General features: G+C 43.3%; 1 protein-coding gene and 1 long non-coding RNA gene across 3 annotated transcripts in view; one reads left to right on the top strand and one right to left on the bottom strand.

Moving 5' to 3' along the window:
- LOC144113104 (uncharacterized) overlaps positions 1-23,870 on the top strand; it is a 263,457-nt gene that overhangs the window by 197,650 nt on the left and 41,937 nt on the right. The window lies entirely within an intron of this gene.
- Positions 8,584-12,122, bottom strand: LOC144113101 (protein FAM136A-like). Of its 2 annotated transcripts, XM_077646017.1 has the most exons (4): positions 11,780-12,122; positions 11,303-11,362; positions 9,631-9,771; positions 8,584-9,253 (listed from the first exon to the last, which is right to left on the bottom strand). In XM_077646017.1, exons 1-4 carry the CDS (start codon positions 11,864-11,866, stop codon positions 9,062-9,064), a joined length of 480 nt encoding a protein of 159 aa, XP_077502143.1. In that variant the 5' UTR covers positions 11,867-12,122; the 3' UTR covers positions 8,584-9,061. The 2 variants fall into 2 exon arrangements, with proteins under 2 accessions (XP_077502143.1, XP_077502144.1); XM_077646018.1 differs by lacking the exon at positions 11,303-11,362 and having other exon boundaries at positions 11,780-12,095.

Genomic DNA, 23,870 nt, shown 5'->3' with positions numbered 1-23,870 from the left:
AGTTTCAAGTGAGGTGGAAAAACTGTTAATGTGCCCATCTTGAAGATGCCTCCTGTGGTTGAAACTGCAGCATGGCATGCAGTGGTGTCAAGAATTGAACCAATTTGGTGGCTGCTTCATATACAGCAACATGAAGCAAAAAAAGTATTAAGATGTTTTTACTGTGTTCTATGCCTAGAGATCAGTGCATAATTGAAGTCACACATATTTATAGCAACACAGGTTTTGCTGGAAGAAGGTAATGTAGCATTTTATTCGAAGAACACATCAACAAGAATACTGCAACAAATATTATGTTTACAGTATTCTGACACGTGTTTATTATACCACTTTCAACAATCTTAATAACTACACTTCCATTGCATGCAGCTATTAATATGACCGATGATGTACACAGAACTCTAAATGGCAAAAAACAAATCACAGTGCAAATGCACATGCACTCTGCTTTGGGCAAATGCTTGCTGTTGTGCATGACACATCAAATTTTGTTCATTCCCAAGTGGAAATTTTGCAAGTGGGACCACTTAAAGCGGGTTATTGGACAGGGACCACTTCAGCGAGTGGGACCACTTGACATACAGGATCATTTGGAACTTCCCAGTTTAAAAAAAAACATTGGAACTTTCAATTAGAACCATGCAACTAGATATTTCAGATGGTTCAAACTGGGTTTTGAAACTAGTTCCGATTATACCTTTAATCAACTTACAAAACGAAAACTGAGGACTGCAGGGCAGTGCTGAGCCTGGTGCCAACTATTCACAGGAGAATGGAAACTGTGAGAATTGCATACGCTGTCACGGAAATCAAGGCACACACACAAGAAACACATACTACATTCGGACACTAATAATGTTAGCTGATGTATACAGATCCACCAGAACACTTCTGCTCCTATATATATATATATATATATATATATACACACACACACACACACACACACACACACACCATTTATGAGACTCTTATACTGGGGTCAGTGGCGCTTGCCTACCTATTGAGCGCAGTTATTTCATATAATTTTGACCACAGTGATTGAGCAAATGATGAATACAATTAGTAGGTTAAGCTGCAGATAGCTGTTATTTTAAGAATCGTATTATAGTTCTGCCTTGTTTGTTGAATATGCAAGTACTCACATAGACTGTAGTTCCACTTAATGCACAGCTATGGCCACATGCAGACTAGTATTCCCACATTGCGAACCACTTGCTTTCGAATGGCACCACTTGAAAGCAAGTGGGACCATTTGTAAAAACCACTTGCTTAAATGGCACCACTTGAAAGCAAGAGGGACCATTTGCAAAACCACCTGCTTTGAAGTGGCACCACTTGAAAGCAAGTAGGACCATCTGTCACTTGTTTTGAAGTGGTACCACTTGAAAACAAGTGGTAGCATTTGGAATCCCACTTCATATTTTTACCGGGGTTACAACATAGAAATCAGTGCTGAAATTAGTAAATCCAAATTACAGAAAATGTACACATATTTAGGGAGCTTTCAGACCTGCTAAAACTGGGTGCTTCTACTACTAGGCACAAATCAGTCCAAACAGCTGCAAGTCCAACTGTCACATGAGATCAGATGAACTATTTAAGTCTGCAGAGTAAGTATTACCCTGGTCCGACTCGAAAAAAAAAACAAGAGGCACATTCAAAATTTTGGAAACCAGTATACTAGCAAAATATGTTGAAAGTGCTGCAAAATTGAGGAAATCCTACCAAAAAGCAGACCCTGTCCAAAAAATGCTTGGCATGCAAGTTCATGAACCAGGCTACTATCATCAAGAAAATCTAATTGTATAGTAAAAATGCAAACTATTAAGTTGTTAAACCCACCATCACCTCAGGAATTATGAACGAGTGACTTGCTGTTATCGTTTTGCAAAAATTAACAGTACACGCAAGTAATCATGTGCTTTCGCTCAAAACGACTGCAGTGCAGTCAGCATATGAGATGCAAAAATCTTTTCAGATCCACTGAAGGTGGCTTAACACAGTGCCATGACAAAATACAGAAAAATATTACTGAAATATTGCTTTGCCACGTGCTATTAAAGTTCGGATAGTCTTTCGGAGTGCACTGCTACCATATACGTGATCCACTAACGTTCAAAAATGAATTGACCACCTTTATGCAGTCCTGCTACGTATAATGCATTTACGATGTGCAAGTTGTGTTTGCACAGTGCCACCAACTATTGTTTACCGTTTCTTTGTGTATCAATTTTAAATGTTTTTCTTTCATACAAAATTCGATTTGCAAAATCAGGCCACTAATTAGTGAGCAATTACTCATTAGCAGCCAAATGAATGCTGCAAACAACTACAAAAGAATGCTGTACAGCTTTCTCAGAAAGTTTGCAGATAAAGGAAAATTTGTCTGGTCCACCTTCGAGGTTTCCCCACATACACTGCACCCACTTCGAGTCGGCAAATTCAGGCTCGTTCTGCCGAGTGCTAGCTGTCCTGGTTGGCTTAGTTGGAAGAACTGCCCCAAACAAGTTTTTGACTTGTGTTTGAGCCCTTGACCAGGGTTTATTTTCCTTCTATTGCAAAATTCCTGAGAAAGCTTTAGAGCTTTTCCAGTTTAGCATTATGGCTGCACACTCAGATCGATTGTAATGAGCAATTACTCCTCTAACTGAAGCCTAATCCACATAAGCAGTTTGTCCCTAAATAAATTGAAATTTTAGCCAGTACAAACTAATTCTTCTATAATACAGCTGAAAATTACATGTAGTAACCGAAAAATATTCTAAACTGCAAAATGACGTGTTCACAAACAAGACTAAAAAAATTTGTGTGAAAGAGCGATTGGCTTCCAGTTTTGAAACAGACAGTTTTCTAGAAATGCATTGTTTAAATAAGGCAGCCCCTCTAACCAATTTGCCCTGCACAGTGGCACAGAACTTGGGTAGATGACCATGACCTGCATATCACAAAGCCCGTAGTCTGTACAGTGCTTTTTTTCACATTAAAGGGTTAGTGAACCCGATTTAGACATCCACCAAGGTAGCTCAAAATCGCACAATTGCTTTTACAGTGTTGTCAGGAAATAAAAAAGAGGTACCTTTGTGGGGAGCTTACATCTCACATACTTCATCCTGTAGCAAAACATCCTGTAGTTCGAAGAGTTACCTTTCTCACCAAGAGAAAAAATAATGAGTAAACAAGGTAAAGAGGTAAGCAAGCATCAACACTGTATGTGTATTTGCATGAAAACAAGTAATGCTAAACAAATTATGTACAGCTATTCAAAGTGAACATTTGGATTATGAACTTTATCGCTCAAAAGAAGACAGTAAAAGAAGAAGTGTAATGCCGCGAATATTTGCAGTGTGTTTGTTTTTCAAATCTGCCGCCACATAACTTTATCGCTTTGTTTGCTACACAAGACGCGACTAGATTTATCTCGATTGATCGCAGCCAGGCAGAGGTGATTTTACGTTGTTCCGGAATGTTCTAGTAACTTTGCGCTCTTTATCTCGAAAGTTCGCTATCAGCTTTAAATTGAGCATGGCCGACAGCGGCCGGCATTCTGTTCGACGACCGCCGAGCACGCTTGTCACTTCGCCGCCGCCGAGTGATTCAGTCCATTTTCGGTGCAAGTCAGCCCAATAAACAGTTCTTTTAGAAGACCCTTTCGTCCGTCTTCATCGCTGCTTCGACTGCCGTCAACACTACGTGACAATATACATGCTGGTGTGACACTAGACCAAGTCCAAGCATTAAAAATTATGAATCGAGATGGCCAGGTCCACTTGCCCAGATTTCTCCATTGATATTTTCCCACACCTAAGCAGCACCAACAAAACTGCTTTAAGTAGATCAGAAGTTTCATTGCTTTTAGCAGAAGCTGCAATTGTGGCAACATAGTGAAAGAGTGCTCATGGATAGGCCTAGTAGAAATTTTAATTATAAAAGGGGGAGTTCATTTTAAACACAAGCAACCTGCAATGTTCAGTGCAGTCAGGTGTAACCATTAATACTAACCGTGGCTGCTACTGTTTGTGATTTGCAGTAAAACTTGCCTTCTCTTGAGTCTGATGTTCTGGAGATATCCTGTACCTTGCATTCAGGAAACCTTTCCGGTGCGTGCTTCAGCAGAAAATTTAATAAGATTTGCAGTAGTTGTGCTTCCTTGCAAAAACTGCCCTGAAGCAGTTTAAATTAAGGAACATATCTTGTTAGAATACCGAGCATAAACTGCATAAGCACATTTTACTGGGGCAGTAGAGCGTTACTAGCAACAAAGTAGAAATGCTTATAATAAGAACCCTTTTAGAATAGTAATGTCGCAAAGCAACATGGACAGTTGAAATAATGACATTCACATGCTGAAACTCTACTGTCAGCTACGAGGGAAAGCATAGCGGCAGCTGCAAATGAGCTTTAACTAAATGTGGCTTTTTGCAGCCTGCAGCCACCTAGACCAACCGACTCAACAAAAAAATGCTAGTGCTTTGGCTATAAAACTACAAAGCTCATGACAAATTATGTGACCTATAGTGCCTTTGCAGTGATGTTTTCAGCAGAAAATTTAAGTTCAAATAAAGGGGAGGAGGGCACTAGACCCTCAGCATGGCCTGAGGTACATTACAGTTTCCTACTATAGCCATATAAAATTTTATCTTGTTAGGCATTTTTTCCTGAATTGTGCAGTATCTGGCTTACCTATTAGTGATATAAGTGATGTGCTAGTTTCCGAGCGTGAAGAGTTACTTTTCTTTTTTACCCAAGAAAACTTTGATGCTAGCACATCACTAAACATGTTTTTTTTTTGGCTGAGGTTGCATTATTCCTGAAAGCTGGACAAAAATGTTCCTGTAATGAAAGCACGTATTGTCTTAAAGGAATGCACCTCTCAGTACATAAACAGAAGTAAAACATTTTACCAAATACAACACACTGGCTATGTGAATGGAACAGAAACCTTGAAAAGGTAGTAAGGCACAAGCACAACAAACAAATCATGGCCACAAAAAAGTTTTGTTATGACTCTGTGTCATAATCACGCTACACGGAAAATGAGCAGTTTTTTATTCCTAACGTGGCACAAAAAAGGCAAAACACAGCAAACGAAAGGTTATATGCTCTTAAGTCTTAACGCAAAAGAATTAGACTGCATGTTTCAGGGCATCCTTCTCTATAAATTTGCTATTGAAGCCAACTCAAACTGCCAATTTTGTAAAGATTTCTTATCACGGGTTGCTCACTGTTTTATTTGATCCCGAAACCACATTTACTTGATTGGAAAAATCGCAACTCCTAATGCACAATGTATGCAAACGCAATGAATGACGAAATTTGGTTCCATAATATTTGGCGAAACAAACCGCGAGTGTCAAGCCAGCAAAGCAAGAAAAACTGCTGAGCCACTTTGATTTATTAATGTTAAAAAATTCACTGCTTCCACAGTGCTTCGTAATGCAGGGAAATGCCACTAACTTGCGGTCAGCTCAAAACCTGTGTTCTTCCTGCAAATACAGCTTGTAGAGTTTTAGCGTTCTTTAATAATGCAACTGCTGCAGTATTCCATGACATACTTGATCCAAACTATATTATAATTGTTAGGAAATGCAGTAAACTCCATTTGTTAAATGCAACTATATCTGTATTTAAAAAGATTTGCTGCTGTACTCACAGACAACTTTTTTTTTTTTTTGGCAGTGCAGCAGAGGCTAGGCGAAAGGGAGACGAACCTTTGCCCCTGTGTTGTGGGGGGGGGGGGGTCAGTTTTTCGTGTTTCGGGCTAAGGGTGTGGTGGGATAAAACAGACGAAGTTGTTGAGACGGCGCTGGGTCGCCAGGGCTGAGGAGCCCACTCCGCTTGGACCGGGGACAATGCCATTCTCCTTCCCTTTCCTGCCTAGCCTCTGTTGCTTTGCCAGAATAAGTTGTCCCCAAGGTCTTTTTCTCACAAAGTAAAGGACACTGATTAGAGCAAAACCTTTTGGCACAGAACGAAAAGATGCAACAAATTGTACAATAATAAGGGACACATCTTTTTCTGTCAAAGATTTTAAATATGTGGTATGAATCCATTGTGCACATTCAAACCTTTCACACTTGCTATTAGTGGGAAGGAAACCTACTGGTAGCAGCAGCAAAGGTTTACAGGAACCGTTTCGTCCAAGTCCAAGCATTAAAAATTATGAATCGAGATGGCTAGGTCAACTTGCCCAGATTTCTCCATTGATATTTTCCCACACCTAAGCAGCACCAACAAAACTGCTTTAAGTGGGAACCGTTTCGTCCAAGTCCAAGCATTAAAAATTATGAATAGAGATGGCCAGGTCAACATGAAACAGCAGAGCGTTTTGGCGCGAACAACCCGGCGCCAACACGCTCTGCTGTTTCAATTTCTTTTCACCGCGCTTTTACTTCAGCGATAGCAAAAAGACCCTAGACTAGTCCATGATACATTCTAGGACGACTCTGTCTTTTTGTACCACCCAGGTAAGAGCGCGATGAAAATAAATGCCAACAGCGGGGCGTATTGATACCGGGTTGTGTTTATTTCCATCGAGGTAGTACACCCTCATGTGGCCACAGTATGTACAGTATAGTATCTTTCCCACATGCTCTAAATTCTGACGGAAGCTTAACGGGTTGTTTGTTGAACTCCTGAACTGAACAGTCTCCTGACAAGAATATAGCTACTGATATCTGCATGGCCCAGAAGCACATCACACACCTTATTCAGCATTTCTTCATGCCAGTCTGCAACTTTGAATGAATGACATTTATCGAACTCTCAAGGCATGTTCCTTGCATCCTGAAGTAGTAAGACAAACAGCCAATACACAAAGTGTAGAATTTTAAAATCTGAATATGTGTTCATAATGTCCTAAACGAAAAAGCAGTACATTCAGTAGTCATGCCTGTGAACAATTTAGTTTCCAAGCACAATTAAATATTCAGTTTCTGAGGAAAACAGCTAATAAAACTGAATTGTAAATAATGACAAAGACAAGCAGAAGGAGATCTAATGATTAGGATTGATTTTTTTAGACATTAGTGAGCGATATGTAAAAATTAGAGCAAAACAGCAACTTGAAATGCAACATATTGGTTGCCATAGTCTTAAAGGGACACTACGGACAAATTTAAGTTGAATTGCATTAACGTGATTGCAGGCCTCTATGTTGGTATGTGGCAGGTTGGTATGTGGTCATGGTTGTTTCCTAAGTGACATGGCACATACAAGTGCTTGCATTATGCTGTCTTCTTTATTGTCATATTTTTGCACTCATTAACTATGAAATTTAAGTTGGCCTGCATCTACAGCACACTGCATTCTAATCACAAAGAGACCACTCCCACCAAACACAGAGCTTTTATAACCTAGAAAAAGCGAAAACTAAATTCAGATGTTGCCATCATTCTTATTTCGCAATTAAAAAAACATGCATCGGCACCAATTTTCGGGCACAGAGCTCATGGGGTAGACTGTATTGCCATCCACTTTGAAGCAGCAGTAACCAGTCCCTTACGGTATGGACGTAAAGAATTTGAAGAGTGCAGCAACAATATTAAATCAAATTTTCTCATCGATGAATGGTTCTTTTGCTGGCAAAACGACATATACATAGCCAGAAAGAGTTAGACAATCAGTTTTCACTCCAAACAATAACTGGGGGAAGGTGTTCAAATTCATGTTCTCGAGGTTAGGCATTATGTTCTGCTTCAGCTTCGGCAGATGTCGAAACACCTCCTCGCCGGGTTACTGCAAACCAGTTCCGCTGCTACTTCCATCGCACTGGCGTGGGGTGCACACGACAGCCCAGCGAGCAAGTTGTAGACACCCAGGGGTTTTCCGAGAATGGTAGCTAAAAGAATTTTGTACTTCAAAATGAGCATACAGCGTAGATAGCATGAACCAGTTCCACTGCTACTTCCATCGCACTGGCGTGGGGTGCACACGACAGCCCAGCGAGCAAGTTGTAGACACTCAGGGGTTTGCCGAGAATGGTAGCTAAAAGAATTTTGTACTTCAAAATGAGCATACAGCGTAGATAGCATGAACCAGTCCCGCACAGAGTTGCACACCTATCAAATGGGCCGTCGACCACCCAATCAGGGATTTTGCTCGCATGAAACAGCTTTTTAACTGGCAAGACAAAGCAATAAATCACTGCACGCGACTCCGATCCGCATTCCAAGGCATCATGCAAGATTTTATGTACTTTTCAGTGTACTGAGCTATGGAAAGGAAAATGATAGGGGTAATGTTACAACTGGAAGAGAACAGCATAGGGTAGAGAACAGATGTAGTTAATGATATACTAGCAAAAATCAGGATGTGGACATGGCAGAGCATACAATGCAAAGGGAAGATAATTGATGGTCTCTTAAGCCACTGGAATAGATTCCAAGATGTAGCCGATTGCGGCAGGCTGTCAGGTGGATGGATGAGATTAGGAAGTTTGCAAAGATACGGTGACTGCAGCTGGTGCAGGACAAGGTTAACAGAGGTCAGTGGAAGAGGCCTTTGCCTTGTACTGGACATAGATTGACAATGATGATGTCAAATGAGTGTAGCTATTGTATACCATTTCAAAAATATGCAAACTAGGAATCAATATAATTTTATTGCACTAGTCATACAAAGTGGTGTGTATACAAACATGTGCCTTATTCGCAAACTTTTTATAACCTTCAAGAACTGCAGGGTGCCTTTTCCACAGTGGTGCAAAAGACAGAATAAAGTTTTTCATGGTGTGTAACAGATAACTGAAGAGGTGAAAGAAAATAACAAGCACTGCAGTAAACGATGGACAAAGTAGTGGCGTTGCACTTTCGACGCACTACACAACTTAGAATGGTATGAAGGCAAACAGCCTCGCAATACTCTCGTGCTACAAGATAAACAACCAAAAATTAAAAAAAAGAATGCAGTCTGCGGCAAGCACTGCCTTGCCAAAAGTTTGTAATACTCAGCTTTTTGGGTGTCTGCCCTTTGTGTGTTATATATTTGTCATCAAAACATTCAGTAATTTTATGACACATCAGCCTAGACAGGCAACTGGCACAACTGTACACATTGCAATCTAACAATGCTTTAATGAGTCTTTCAGCCTTTGCAGTAGCTGTGGCAACAAACCAATGTGTTTGTCTGCACATTTTATAACACATGCATCATACTGGTTCTTGAACTTCACAGCTTCTGCTTCTGTGGTCTGTGGGTCCATTTGGTCCCGCACATCGTTCTCGCATTGCACAACACACATTCGAACGCGTTCCTGGAATATAAAAAAATGCACATGGACTTAGACAAAAGCACACAGCACTTTAATGCTAAGTACTTTTTGTGTTATTCTTTGTTCACTTAGACATTGCAGCCAACTATGTAATGCCTACTCACAGCTGTAGGGCAGCTGAAAAACCTTAGCATCATGAAAAAAGCATTACACAGGGTATAATGAACCAAGATGTAAAGCCTGCAGCTTGTCAGGTTCTTGCTTACTAGGCACTTGTGTTTTGGACTCTGTACACCTGGCCTTAAATATAGGAAAGCTGTCTGCCTTAGTCTGTGTCCTTGTGTTTTTTGCACTTTTACGTTCAGAATAGGAAAGCTCACAAAGATAGCAAAAGGAAATGAACTCTGATACCAACAGACCTGAAAGTTCCCAAGTTCACCTTCAACCTTACTTTGAGCTTTCTCAATCGGCTCAGAGCAATTCATGATGCACGCACGGGTTCTTTCCCTGGACAGGCTGGAGTCATCGCAGCACTTAACAGCACACCTGTGCACATTGCCCTGGAAGAATTTCGGAACGCATCAGCCGAATATCTTAATCGGACCCTCCTCATGAAGTGAACTGCTATGCGTAAAAAAAATGAGCGTCCTTCGAAATGCAGCTGTAGCTAAATTTTCGTGACCTACAAATATGTGAAAAAGGTTATACAAATTTCTTTTCATGTTATGTTGCTGCAACTAAAATGCAATAAAATGAGCAGATTCTTTAAGTACAATCTTATTGCTCCCTCGTCCCCTCGCCACTCTCGTCCATAGCGGATGCAGTACATCCTGCATTATCGCGAGTGCCACAGAGGTACGTGGTCGAGCGGTGAGGGCGGTAGCTGTGCGAGAACCCTCTTATGCTACATGTGGCGCTGGTGAACACTCTCAAGGTTCGCTTACACTACACATAAATATCCCCAAAAGCAGAACATTGGACAGCAGTCGCCGTAGCTCAGTTGGTAGAGCACCGACCGCGAAATTCGGAAGTCGTGGGTTCGGATCACACCGGCGGCATGTGGATGTTGTTTCCTCTCCTTTTATTAATCTCCTATTGATGAGAAATGACAAATTAAAAAAAAAAATCTCCTATGCTCCTCGGATTCCGTGGCTGTTGGCTTCCGTCATGTTTGCCGTAGCGAGCACCTCTTTTCCCTTCACTTGTATGCTTAACATACAAGTGAAGAAATCAAGGATGCAAAGTCTTCACGAAATGACTTGCCACATCGAAGCGGGGGATTATTTTCAATGAAAACAGAATTCTGCTATTCGTGAGCTCTCACCGCATTCTAACAGACTCGGGCATCAGCCTATTGCAGCTAGACGACGGTTCCTGGACGCACGCTTTACTTTTAAAGTACTTTATATGCTACGTTAGCTACAAGCCCAAATATCCGAACCCCTGGGACTGTATGGAAGCAGGACACAGCATACATTCATATTGTGGACCAGTGCAAAACGGGCAATGGACTTAGAAAAGAGAAGACACGGGCGCTGTCTAGCAACTAAACTAGCAGTGCCGTTTCAGGACACTGCTGCCACACCAGAAAGGAAGGCAGTGCTGAATAAATTGAAACCTTCGCTAGTATACACTCATAGAGGGGAAGCCACACATGCTGCAGCCTGGTGCTAATACAAGTTGCAAGGACTAGGGTACCTGCCATGAACTCCAAATCTTCCGAAGGCAATTTGATCATTTTCAGAGAGATTACTCTGCTGAATAAAGCAAGTAAATGCTTTTGGGTACTTCACTCGTCAAAGGCACCAAAATAACCTTATGCTGATGATTTATTTTATTCTAGTTTCACCTTATACTGTAAATTGCAGTTCGTCATTGGCTCAAGGACCGCAATGCCCAGGTTCGCAATTTGGCACAGAGAGTGAAAAGTGTACACTAGAATCGAATGAATAGAGATTTTATATTACACTGGTCCCTCATAACTCTGCAACAATCAAGGTGCTATGTACACTATGGTGTATGTGCCTGTGAAAATAAAAAGATGGTCATTATTGCAAAGCAAGTTAATTAGCTTCCTTTAGACCTCCATACCTTATTAATGTAATGAGGAGAAAAATTCCCCCGTCGGCCCCCGATAACAGTGAGCGGCGCCTGAAAGGGATAAGTTGCATCTCGTCTGGTGCTGCCCACAGTGCACAGCTAGTGACACAAACTCGTTATGCTAGTAATAGTAGTAGTAATGGATAGTTCGCACAAATTTTCTTTCAGAAGATAATGCACACCACAAACTTCCGCCTGCATGGCTACTCGGTTATGTTTTGCTTTAAAACGACAATTCTTTCACCTACAACAGCCTCGTCGAAAGCCAGCACACTCGCAATGACACTTCACGTGCTGCCGGCTCACCTACAGCATGAAACACCATACCGACAACTATCAATAATGCAAGCACTGGGCCAATCGAAATGAGAAAGAGACTGTAGTGACAGACAGCATTCATGTCTCTTTGAACGTAAAGTTACGTAGCAATATCAGCTTTCACAGGCTGGCGAATAAAAATTCAGTTACCAAGATTCTACGGAGATGAGTGCCTTCGAGTTCGTTGACCATGTTGTCAATGGCAGTTTGGACACGACGAGCAGCTTCTTCCGCCATTGCGCAACCTCGGTCTCTTTAACAACTTCTTCCAGCTCAACTACACTGCGCAATGTGCAGTAGCGTGGTAGCGTACGGTTCCGTTGAAAGCACCCCAACAGCCACTTTTGACTCGTGGGCGCACACGGGCAAAGGTTGTCTCTTTTTTGCCGCCTAAATCCATGCCAACGTTATCCAAGCCAATCCAAGCGGTCCAAATTTAAAAATAATGAGATAAATGCAGGAAATTTAGCCTTAGTTGCTCTTACTCATAAACAAGTTACCATTTGTGAGAAGTTGACAAAGGTATGTTGAGTAGTACTTGTATTTGGGCGTGTTGGTTCATATCTTTTCAGGTGGACACAGGGGCGCAACAAAAACACACGGACATAGAAGTAGACAGGGACGAGCGCTCGTCCCTGTCTACTTCTATGTCCGTGTGTTTTTGTTGCGCCCCTGTATGTTGAGTAGATAGCTTGGCACTGTGAAGTATGAAATTAAAAAATCACTGAGAAAGGTGACTTTCCCACTGCTTTTTCCAGGTGTCCAGCAAAGAAAATGCAGGAAAGGAATTATCTTGTTAGGCTTGTTTGCATCAGTGTCCATGTTATTCCGACAAAAATATGTGCCCCCCCCCCCCCCCCCCCCAACGGTCTCTGAGAATTTTCATCCTGTACATTGTCCGAGCACAAAGACTCCATTTTAATGAAGTCTAAATGCACTGAACTTAGGTGTGGAACCATTGTCCATATAACTGATGGTAGAGGAGAGGTTAGGAAGAAGGGATGCTTGATAACACGAAACAAAACGAACAAGGGTTGAGGTGGAGCCTCAGTCTGCTAGGCTACATTTTTATTGAGTGAACTGAAGCTCCCTCTCAATTCTTGCTCACTTTCTTATATATATATATATATATATATATATATATATATATATATATATATATATATATATATATAGTATTGTGCGTTTTTATCGCTGACAATTTCAAAAATTTCCCCGCCTCAACCGCTGGCTCGTTTGCGGTAAAACTGCACACAGAGCTTGCGTATTATGGTAACTTTTGTATCGTAGCAAGTTTTACAATGGTACTTACTTAGTTCAGGCGCACATGATGCGAAAACGTAAGCGTCTACGAGAGATCGGCGAGCCAAAACCCGCAGACGACGCTTTTTCGCTGAAAACCGGTGGTGGCGCCATCTGTTTTCGGCTGCGGAAAGCGTAACGACTAGGCCGCCGAGGCGAGCGTTGCAAGGAGCGCGGGCCCTTTGAATATGCCGTTCGGCATTTGAGTCTGCTTCAACTGAAGCGCTTACAACATTTTCGGCTAATTGAGCGGAAAAATATCAAAACAACTGATTTAAAGAGGCTTTACCTTAATAAGAATATTGTTTGATCTCTTCTTCTGCCGAGTGGCTTATCCGTGGCAAATGCCGAACGGCATATTCAAAGGGCCCGCGCTCCTTGCAACGCTCACCTCGGAGGCCTAGTCGTGACGCTTTCCGCTACCGAAAACAGATGGCGCCACTGCCGGTTCTCAGCGAAAAAGCGTCGTCTGTGGGTTTTGGCTCGCCGATCTCTTGTAGACGCTTACGCTTTCGCATCATGTGCGCCTGAACTAAGTAAGTACCATTGTCAAACTTGCTACGATACAAAAGTTACCATAATACGCAAGCTCTGTGTGCAGTTTCACCGCAAACGAGCCAGCGGTTGAGGCGGGGAAATTTTTGAGTGTCAGCGATAAAAACGCACAATACTGTATAATTCATATAGCGGAGCTCAACTGTAGCGATTTCTTTAAAATATGCACACATTTAATAGGCTGATGCTGTACTTTAGGGGAATAACGGGAGCCAGAGTGCAGGCACAGAACAATAACCGGCGGGAGGCGCGTTGTTGTCCTGCGCCTGCGCACTGACCCCCCCCCCCCCCCCCCACGCTATTCCCCTATGTCACTAACCGATACCGTCACCCTATTAAAGTCTATATATATATATATATATATATATATATATATATATATATATATATATATATATATATATATATATATATATATATATATATAACATGGATTTCAAAAAATTGGACTTTTCAGGATTATTGAACGTTGGATAGAAAATACCTTGCTCTAAAGCTCATTCACACTGCCCTCTCTGTGTTGTATCGTAACAATGTGACGACACCCCTCGTTAAAATAATGACCTGATTGACGGAGTTCTGTTCGTAGGAAAGGTTTTACCTTAATAAATTAATTACGATATACCGTAACTGCACTGCTGTGGTTTAATTATAAACATCTTGTTAAGGTACCTACCGCTACTGAGAGCAGACCGATTTATGTAGATGCCATGGTGCACTCTTCGATTGTGGAATGCATATTAGCGATTGCCCGCCGCGGTGGCTAGGGCGCTCGGCTAATGGGCCGGAGGACCCGGGTTCAATTCCGGCCGCGGCTGCCGCGTTACTGTGTAGACGAAACGTGAAATGCGCCCATGTGTTGTGCGATGTGGGTGCACGTTAAGAAAATCCTATGTGGTCTAAATTAACCCGGAGCTTGCTCTCTATTTTGTTTCAGCGCGCCCACAGTTGAATGATCAAGTTTACACGTAGTCATATGAATTAACTGAAGGCGTACTCACATGCATTTCGCTTCCAGCGGCTCGCGTCTGTCAAGATGTTTGATTTGCAGCCCAGAAGTGTGAGAAGCTGCTCTGAAATTGCTTATCAACGGACTAACTAACTGCCCGCGAAAAAGCGAAGAGCACCGGATTGGCTTAGCATGCCAGTGTCAGTATATTGACGTCCATTGCGATCCGAACTATGGGGCTTGGAACAAGAACTTGAAATAATTGTTGGCGAGAAAAGTACGGTGGGCGGAACCGTCCCATGCATCCAGGAGAGTGAATGCTCCAGACTTGCACTGGTTTAAAATTATTGGACGTCTAAAAGAGGACATCCCTAGGACCTCTGCTGGCTCAACAAGTGAGGAAGTTGTCAGGAAAGGACGCCCTGTGGGCAACCCATAAGTGTCCAAAGTGGGGGACGGACGTTCAGATCTGAACCGGATGACACGCTTTCTTTCTTACCTCTTGTTTATTCCTTTACAGAGCCGAGAAACGAGACTGGTTAGACTCACACGAAGCTGTCACTGTTGACAAACAATAAGCTCAAGCTAGTTATCGGGAAATTTCACTCGCGCCAGCAAATGCATCCAAGGCGGACGAAAAGCGCGCTCGGCTGAGAAAGGGTAGTAGTGGCTCTCTTTGCTTTTAGTTTGTTTTGCAAAAGAAAAACAGTGTATGCGCGTGTGTACGACGCAAGGCACAAAAAAAAAAACGCCGAATGAAGCTGTTTTCTAACGCGGTGACGCTGTCGGGAAGCGCGCATTTCACTGCTCCTTTTGCTGCCTCACACGACAGCGGACAAGGGCTTCTAGTGCGCGTCGCCTTCGATGCACAGTGCTTCTAGCTTAATTGGCACATGTCCCACACACGATTTCACTCCGCCAAGTTTTTGTCGTTGTACAAAACCATTTCGTCAATGTATGCAGTCACCACAGTTCGCTGACAACTTGGTTGCCGCGTTACGGCTTCGGGATATTTGGGGGAATGAGTAATGGACGCAGGATGTGGAATGAATTTGGACCGTCTGAAAACTGAATCGGAAACTACAATACCAAAAACATTGTCAATTCTTTGAAAGAAGCAGCTCTTTGCTGTTAACAAAAGATAAGACAACTTCATAAAACGCGCGCTTCCATATTTGAAACAAATATGCCCAAGTGTAGTTCTGAGCGGCTTTGACTACTTCTTTGTCTCGGACTTTCCAGCGTGTTTGACCAAATGGCATTACAGCGCAAGAGTCAGTATTTATTTAAAGCAACAGCCGTAATTCTTTAAATATTTTTTGCCGCACAAAATGCGAACAGTTCAGAAACGACTCGTCCCAGTGTTGCATGCAGCAATGTGACCTTCCGTTTCTGCTTAACGTGAAGAATTTAAACTTTAAAGCTTACCAACAGTCTCTGTGTTTTGTTAGCAAAAAAAAAGTCTTCAAATGTCATTTGGTGCAACTTTAACTTGCACAAAACTGCAAGCGGTTACGTTGGTCTGGATGTAATTGTTGTTGCTAACATTTCATGTAAAAACATCTCAAAACTAGCAGACTTCTGTGCGCGTTAACGCTAACAACAATGTCTGACAATTATAAATATTTGAAGCAATCATTAAGTGCCTTTAAATTTTTGCGTTGCATAAAATGCGAAAGAGTTCAAAAACAATTTTTTTCAGTGTTGTATGCTACAAAGTAGTCTACCATTTCTGCTAAAAGTGGAAAATTCTAGCACCAAAATTAACTCAACAATTTCTTTCACATATAAGCACTGAAAGGCGTTTAATGTTATTTAATACAGTTTTAATTTGCAGAAGACAGAAAACTGTTGCATTCAATGTGGGGAACGTTGTTGCTGACATATTGCAAAAAAATTTCATTGTGGCCAGATTTTTCGGTATCATTACTCAAATAACAATACAAACCAAAAATTGATATATCTTTAAAACAATCTCTGCAACTCTTTAAATTTCTGCGCTGCACAAAATAGTAGCATTTGAGAAACAGTTCCCTTCAGTGTTGTGTACAGGATTGTAGCTAAAATTTCTGCTGAAAGTAGAGAATTTCAAATATTAAAACTAACTCGACAATTTATTTTACACGTAAGTAAAGTAAGGCGAATAAGTTGTTTAATGTTAATTAGTGCAGTTTTAATTTGCGCTAGACAGCTAACTTGCATTGGTTATGGAGTTAACATTGCTGCTAGCATGTTATAGAAAAAGGTCTCATTTGGTCATACCTTTTTGTATATTTGACCAAGCAGCAATGTAGAGCAAAAGTTTATATTTATTTCTAGAAATTACTGCTAGCGTTTAAGTTCCTGCGCTGCACGAAATTCGAGCATTTCCAAAACGATTTATTCCAGTGTTGTACACAGCATTATGGCCTCCCATTTTTGCTAGAAGTGGAGAACTTTAAACTACAAAATTCACCCAATTTCTCTTTCATGCTATCAATAAAAATTATCTGAACCTAATTTACGTGAGAAAAAAATATTTAGTTTTTTTTTTCTCGGGTTTATATATTGTACGGTCGAGGTTGGATATAAAAGTGCCTGTGACACTCGCTTTGGCTACGGCTTGTTTTAAAAACTGATAGGTGTTCAACCGTACTGCTCGACTTAGCTGCTCCCTCTGAAGACGCGCCTTTGCGTTTCTGAGCGACTGGAGCGGCATCTGCTGTTAATCGTCAAAACAATATGCTTATTTAGTGGCTGCTAAATATTTTTTTCGCAGAAGCTCATGCGTAGTACATAGTAGCGTTAGCAGGCGGCGCGACGAAATGTTTTTCTTGAGGTAACCCGCAATTGAAGAGAGAAAAACCGCGAACTGTAGCTGTGAGATCCAGAAACCATAGTTCCCCCGAGCAGTGCAACGCAAACATTCGGCGCCTGGGTTTCGGGGGAAGGCAAAACAAGCCGTAAATGTACGCCACAGCGTGGTCGTCGTCTTAGACGACAGGAGAGCAACACCGCGGCATCTTGCTTTTGTATCCAGCTTTTTGCAGCTTCATAACTCTGCGAGTGCCACGTTGCGAGTCGCAGGAACCGTCTCGTCTGCTACTGGCGTCTGCTTGTGCCGTTTCGCGTTGCCCGTCGTCGCTGCAAGGGGCCAGTATGACGGGGGCATGCATTGGCAGCCGTGATAAACGCCTCGAGTGGGTGCCACGTCTGCGCAACTTGGGCGCTACCCTCAGCGATGGCGGAGGAACAAAGCGTTGAATTTTCACTGCGATTCCTCAATTCTTGCATGGTTCGAAGCGCGGATCAATTAATTCTCGTCTCGATACTGTTTCATTGAGAGTAATAGAGTGAATGCGGACATGATTAACAAATCATTACGTAGTGCTTGGTAGCCTGGAAGCGTTATTCGATGTCTCAACTTGTCCCTCCCGACGTCCACTGAAACTTGCAGTCGATTGAAGTAATTGAGCGTAATGCAAATCGAAATTTGAATTTTTGTTTTGATGAAGTGGCGGATGTATCGTGCATCCACGAAGCAGTGGTTTATGCATATCCCAACTGCCCAACAAAGCGTGACGTTCTTTGAGGACATCCACCAGAACGACGCCTCCGGGGGCGTTGTCCTCTCGTATTTATTTTGCTCCGACATATGCCGAAGAGTAGGCATCTGGATGAATGGCCAATGCACGTCGATAAGTGGACGTCTGTTCGTGTGCTCTTTTTTCCTTTTGTTGTTGCGCTGAAGCATAATATGCTCGAAGCGCGGATCAATTAATTCTCGTCTCGATACTGTTTCATTGAGAGTAATAGAGTGAATGCGGACATGATTACAAATCATTACGTAGTGCTTGGTAGCCTGGAAGCGTTATTCGATGTCTCAACTTGTCCCTCCCGACGTCCACTGAAACTTGCAGTCGATTGAAGTAATTGAGCGTAATGCAAATCGAAATTTGAATTTTTGTTTTGATGAAGTGGCGGATGTATCGTGCATCCACGAAGCAGTGGTTTATGCATATCCCAACTGCCCAACAAAGCGTGACGTTCTTTGAGGACATCCACCAGAACGACGCCTCCGGGGGCGTTGTCCTCTCGTATTTATTTTGCTCCGACATATGCCGAGGGGTAGGCATCTGGATGAATGGCCAATGCACGTCGATAAATGGACGTCTGTTCGTGTGCTCTTTTTTTCCTTTTGTTGTTGCGCTGAAGCATAATATGCTCACGACATAGGCGCCAACTGCGGGTGCTCTGGAGGGCTCGATCGCCCCACACTAAATTTTTCTGGGCGTCCGTACGTGCCCGCTCCCCCCCTCCTCGCGGTTTGAGCGATGGGAGGGAACACTTAATTCAGCTCCATCTTAAGGGTATGACGCGATAGCGTTAATGAGTTATTGCTCATATATATGCGGGGTTCGTCATTCTCGACTTTACATTGATAGAGGTTCAGTGGTTAAGCGATGCTTCACTGCCGTCCGATGGCAGGTGCTGTCACCGGTGGGGCTTGTGCAACCCAGGTTGCTTTTCCCGAGCAACCTCTCACGATCAATCATTAATTTAGCTGCCACCTGCCTCGGTTTGCTCACAATCCGGTGGCCAGGTTGTGATGACACCTCACGTGATCTAGGCGGCCCACTTAGCTTGCTTCTCCGGAGATTTTTCACTCACAACGCCGCCGACGACGCAGGATTTGCTGCAGAGCGGAGCCTGAAAGCTTGCCTACATTTTCCTAAAGGTTTGGAGAAGAGCGTAGTGCTTTAAGCACGTACGTGCGGGTATATAGATAGATTTGTCTCACCAACAAGGATGACGACCTAACTGTTTTAGACATAGTCCACCGTCAAGCTACCCCAACTTGAGAAGGCGAAACACCTTGTGCCATGGCGCGCTTTGGCTACAGACGCTCTTGCGCCATAAAAATTCACAGTCATCATCAAATTATCTTTTCTTGCTCGGATTCCTGGTTTGTATGCACGGTCTTACCAGACGTAACCAGGCTTCTGAGTCCTACAGAGGAGCCCTTGTACTCACCTTTCAGGACGTTTTAAGCTTGAGGGCACAACTTGGGCCAAGATTTGAAAAACACCTAAGCGTTCTCCAGAACTGAAATCTCCTGGATGTTGTTAAAGTTACAGCACCATTTTTTTATCATCCTACTTGAATAATCATTCGAGATAAATTAACTTTTAAAATATAGCTTCAAATCTTCAGGCGTCAATAGGAAAGTTGAGGAGCTCCACAAATATTGCCCAATTACCCAGGGACTTCCAACGAGATAGCTTTAGCGTGGTCGTTTTTATTCGCGAAAAACGAAAGCCCGCGGAGTTTAAAAAATACCACGTGACAGCGCGCTCCGTCAATACCACCTAGATAACTAGTCTAGGTGGTATTGACTCCGTGCGCCCGAACGCGCCGCGATTACAGCGCTCTCATGCGTGATTTGTAAAAAAACATCGCCAGCGCCGCGCCTTCTCTTCGCTTCCGAGAAAGGGCTTCTATCTTTGCTCGGCTCTGATGTTACCGGCGGCGGCTGGCGACGCATGGTGCATTCTGCTAGCGTGATAGCGCAATTATCGCCGCAGAAACGGGAGCCGGCTTTCTTTTCAACTGCCGCCCGAACCCAATGGCGCTTACCTTGGAACCAACCACAACGCGAAGATCTGTCGTGTGCAGCACGAAAAGCTCGAAGCGATTAATGTTGTTTGCAAAGCACGAATGAGAGCGCTGTAATCGCGGCGCGTTCGGGCACGCGGAGCGCGCTGTCACGTGGTATTTTTAAAACTCCGCGCGCGCGCGCGCGCGTGTGTGTGTGTGTGTGTGTGTGTGTGTGTGTGTGTGTGTGTGTGTGTGTGTGTGTGTGTGTGTGTGTGTGTGTGTGTGTGTGTGTGAAGGAAGCTAACAGTCACCGAGACCAAGGGGCATAGGAGAATGTTTCTATTATTTTTAATTTAATTGGTTTCAAGAAAATTACTTATAAAGCAGCGGAAAAAACAACCATGCCGCCGGTGGGATCCGCGCCGAAAGAAAGGAGGAGGGGAACCGACAAAGTGAGACCCAACTTCGTAATAGGAATTTCTAGGTGTGCTCTCCGCTCATGTGCAAACCTCCAGCAAGAGAGTAGGAAATGCTTCAATGTCTCGACTTCACCACAAGCCGCACAAAGGCTTGTGGAACTGAACCCGCATCTACATAAGAAAAGATTTAAACGGGGATTCCTGCACCGCATGAGTGTCATCGCTACCTCACACTGCCTGGTTTTACATGCACGAGCCTTCCATGGGCACATGAGATGTTGGTACTCAACAGTAGAGAGTAAGGGATCGTTGCACGGGGCGGTTATAAACTGAAAACGCTGAAATCGAGTCATACCAAAAAGAACAAGATTAGGGACGCTACAGGCAACTGGTGCATTTAGAGCTGATTTTGACAAAAGGTCTGCTGCTTCATTTTGTAAAATACCGCAGTGGCCTGGTATCCAAACGAAGCGCACCTATTTCACTCATCCAGAAATAAAAATAAAAAAACTTTAGTGAGCGTCTCAAAAAAGTGTTTCGTGTGGACTCCTGCGCCAACAAAACAGAGACACAATTTGAGAGGAATATCACCTGAGAAACAATTGTGGGAATTTTCAAAGCGGCCAACCCAAGTGCCATGAACTCTGCTAGAAATATGGTTGTGTAATCCGGGACTCTAACCGTAAAGCTCCACGAGAGACTCTGAAAAAATACCAACCCCTGCCTTCTGGCCTGCCCCAGACGCATCTGTAGCAATCACAGCGCCACCGCGGCGGGTTGCTCTTATATCGTTTTTTTTTTAAATTTTTGTTCAGCTTATAAATCTGCATTGTTCTACTTGATAGGTGATGAGGTTCGTGACTACCGCTACATCATCTCTATTAAATAAACTATGGTCATACGGCTGGCCTCTCGTAGAAGTCTGTGCAGATTATGGCGCCGTCATCGTTTGTCATTAGTTTAGTTCAGGCAATTCTTTTTTCAACGCAAGCAGCAACACAGTTTGAGTAAGTGGCCGAGCTTAATAATCGAGTGATCAAGGAAGTAATTAGTCGCTAGCATTCACCCGAGCGCAGCCGTACATCTACAAAGAAAATATGTGCAGCTTTCTTAGAAGCTTCGTGGTTAAAATAGAATTCGTCCTGCTTCGAGGATAATGAGAAATCGCCCTCTTGATTGACCTATACTCCACTAGGCAGTGCCCTTAAACACGTTGCATGGGCTAACAATCATGAGACCACTATTACGTTTCGTGTAGGAATAGTAACGTTGACAAACAAACGAAAGGAAGACCTCGAAAGAAATTTGCTCTGAACTCTAGACCCATGGTGGACAAAATTACACCAGGTAGGTGACGCTCTGAATGAGAATATGGCTTCTGTCTTGCGTGTTTTACCATTTTTGACAGTTTATTACGTTTCGTATTCTCGTGCACGTTCATTTCATTTGTACTAACCAAAATTTTAAAGAAACGAAAATTTAAGGAAATAATAAGCAGCCCGAAAAGAAGATATTTCAGCCTTCAATAAACAACTTTCAGACGTCTTCAAGACGTCTGGTGCTGTTCTTTTCTTCAAGAAGCGGCGTAAATGAAATAGAGAGAAAGGAGTTCGATAATTTGACCCTCAAATAAGGCCGGTAATTTTGCTTTTTCCGGTGAATTTTATACCTTGAACCACACCGGAGCGCAGGTCGTGCCTGGAAACTAAATGCAATTGAGCTCTTGTGCAAGGCCGTAAAATACCCAAATAAAGCAATACGCACTTAGCGACACCAGGAAATCCTCCCTCTGGTCTAAGAAATGGGCCCACATTCAGCCAAGGCACCGTTTATTTTTTATTATTTTTTTTTGTCGCAGCTCTCCTTGGTTTTAAATTAAACAAGCTCAAGTTGTAAAGCCTCATCGTATACTGCCGTCATGCAAAAAAAAGCAAGCGAACGGTCTACGGGAATGTTTTACTTTGTTGTTCCTCGCTGCGTCAGCCTAACACAATGAAATAAAAAAAGTAACGACTCTTCGAATAATTAAGAGCAGCCCCCGCCAAGGAGGCGTACTCACGAAAAACGTTTAAAGCTTCGAGCAGGCTGCGTTCATCAGGTAAGTAGAGTGTGATGTCATCTGCATAAGCGGGAACGCGTACTGCCTCACTGCCTGGCAAAACCAGACCTCTAATAAGAGAGTGGTGATTGACTGCCAAGAGGAAATGCTCTAAAGCTAAGACAAACAGAAATGGGGAGAGCGGACAACCTTGACGGACGCCGCGGCCGACATCAAACGCGGTACTTTCCCAGCCATCGAGGAACAGAGTGCTTGAAATGTCTCTGTACGTCTCTTTAATAAGAAGCACGAAAGAAGGTGGGAAACCAAAAGCATCCAGTGTACCATAAATATACTCATGCTCTAAAAAGTCGAACGCCTTTTCTTGATAGAGGGAAACAAGAAGACCCTGTGCGCGCCGCCGTATAGTATACTCTAGGATATATCGAGTCACGGAAGATAAAACTAGGTATTTCACGACCCGGGATGGAGCAAACCTGGTGGCAGGAAATAAGGGGCGGGAGGAGAGCCCGTAGACGGCGAACGAGTAATTTTGCTAATACTTTGTAATCTGAATTAGGGTGATAGGGCACCAATCTGTCGGACATGTCGAGAAAGGAGACTTTATAGGAATAAGGGCAATGCGGCCGCTTTTAAATGAATCAGGAAGGACATGCGGAGTAAAGCAGATTTTTAACACATCCGAGAAAACGGGGCCTACAATAAGCCAGAATTGTAAATAGATCTCCACAGGAAAACCATCTGGTCCAGGCGCTGAGCCTCGTTTCATGGAATTCAACGCCTCCTTGATTTCACCTGATGTTGGCGGAGCCATAAAGCCGTCATGAAGTTCAGCGGCAACCTGCAGCAAGCCTGCAAAAAAAAAATGGGTGTGCGGAAACGTCATCGCGATCAACCAAAAGGAGCGACTGAGCAATATCCCGGAAATGGCCGAAAAACGCACTGAAATTCCTGCCAACTGGCTGGGCCAGAGCCCTGACGGAAGATGTAAAAGCAAAGGCACCTTGAGGGCACAACAGCTCTTGGCGAGCAAATTGAAACACCTGAGGATGAGCAGTTGGACTTCGTGAACAACGCCATGCAGCCGCTATCAAAGAGGAGGCTCGTAAAAGACGCTGTAGACTCTCCGAAAGCTCCTCTTTCCATGCGCACATAAGCGACGAAGACGACGGGGTGCGCTGAGCAATGCGCAGCTTCGCCGTAACCACGCGAACTTCATCTGAGACGGGAGCCCTAAGGTCTCGACCAGAAGCGGCACAATGGTGACGCCACTGCTCCTTCAGATGGTCCCAGCCACCAGGCACGGCCCCTACAACCGAAAAACGCAAGACCCGCGTTAGCCCTTCTCTCGTGCTGGCGTCGTGAAGGATGCGCACATCC

The sequence above is a fragment of the Amblyomma americanum genome, chromosome 1 (genome assembly GCF_052857255.1).
Source record: "Amblyomma americanum isolate KBUSLIRL-KWMA chromosome 1, ASM5285725v1, whole genome shotgun sequence".
NCBI classification, from domain to species: domain Eukaryota; kingdom Metazoa; phylum Arthropoda; class Arachnida; order Ixodida; family Ixodidae; genus Amblyomma; species Amblyomma americanum.
Note: the sequence above shows the minus strand (reverse complement) of the source record. Positions and strands in the feature narration are given on the sequence as shown.

Coding starts and splice junctions, on each gene's coding strand:
- LOC144113101 (XM_077646017.1), bottom strand. CDS start 11,866: ATGGCGGAAGAAGCTGCTCGTCGTGTCCAAACTGCCATTGACAACATG. Junction 9,772..11,302: donor CTCCTCATTACATTAATAAG/GTATGGAGGTCT, acceptor AAATTCTTCCAG/GGCAATGTGCACAGGTGTGC. Junction 9,254..9,630: donor GTGAACTTGGGAACTTTCAG/GTCTGTTGGTAT, acceptor TTTATATTCCAG/GAACGCGTTCGAATGTGTGT.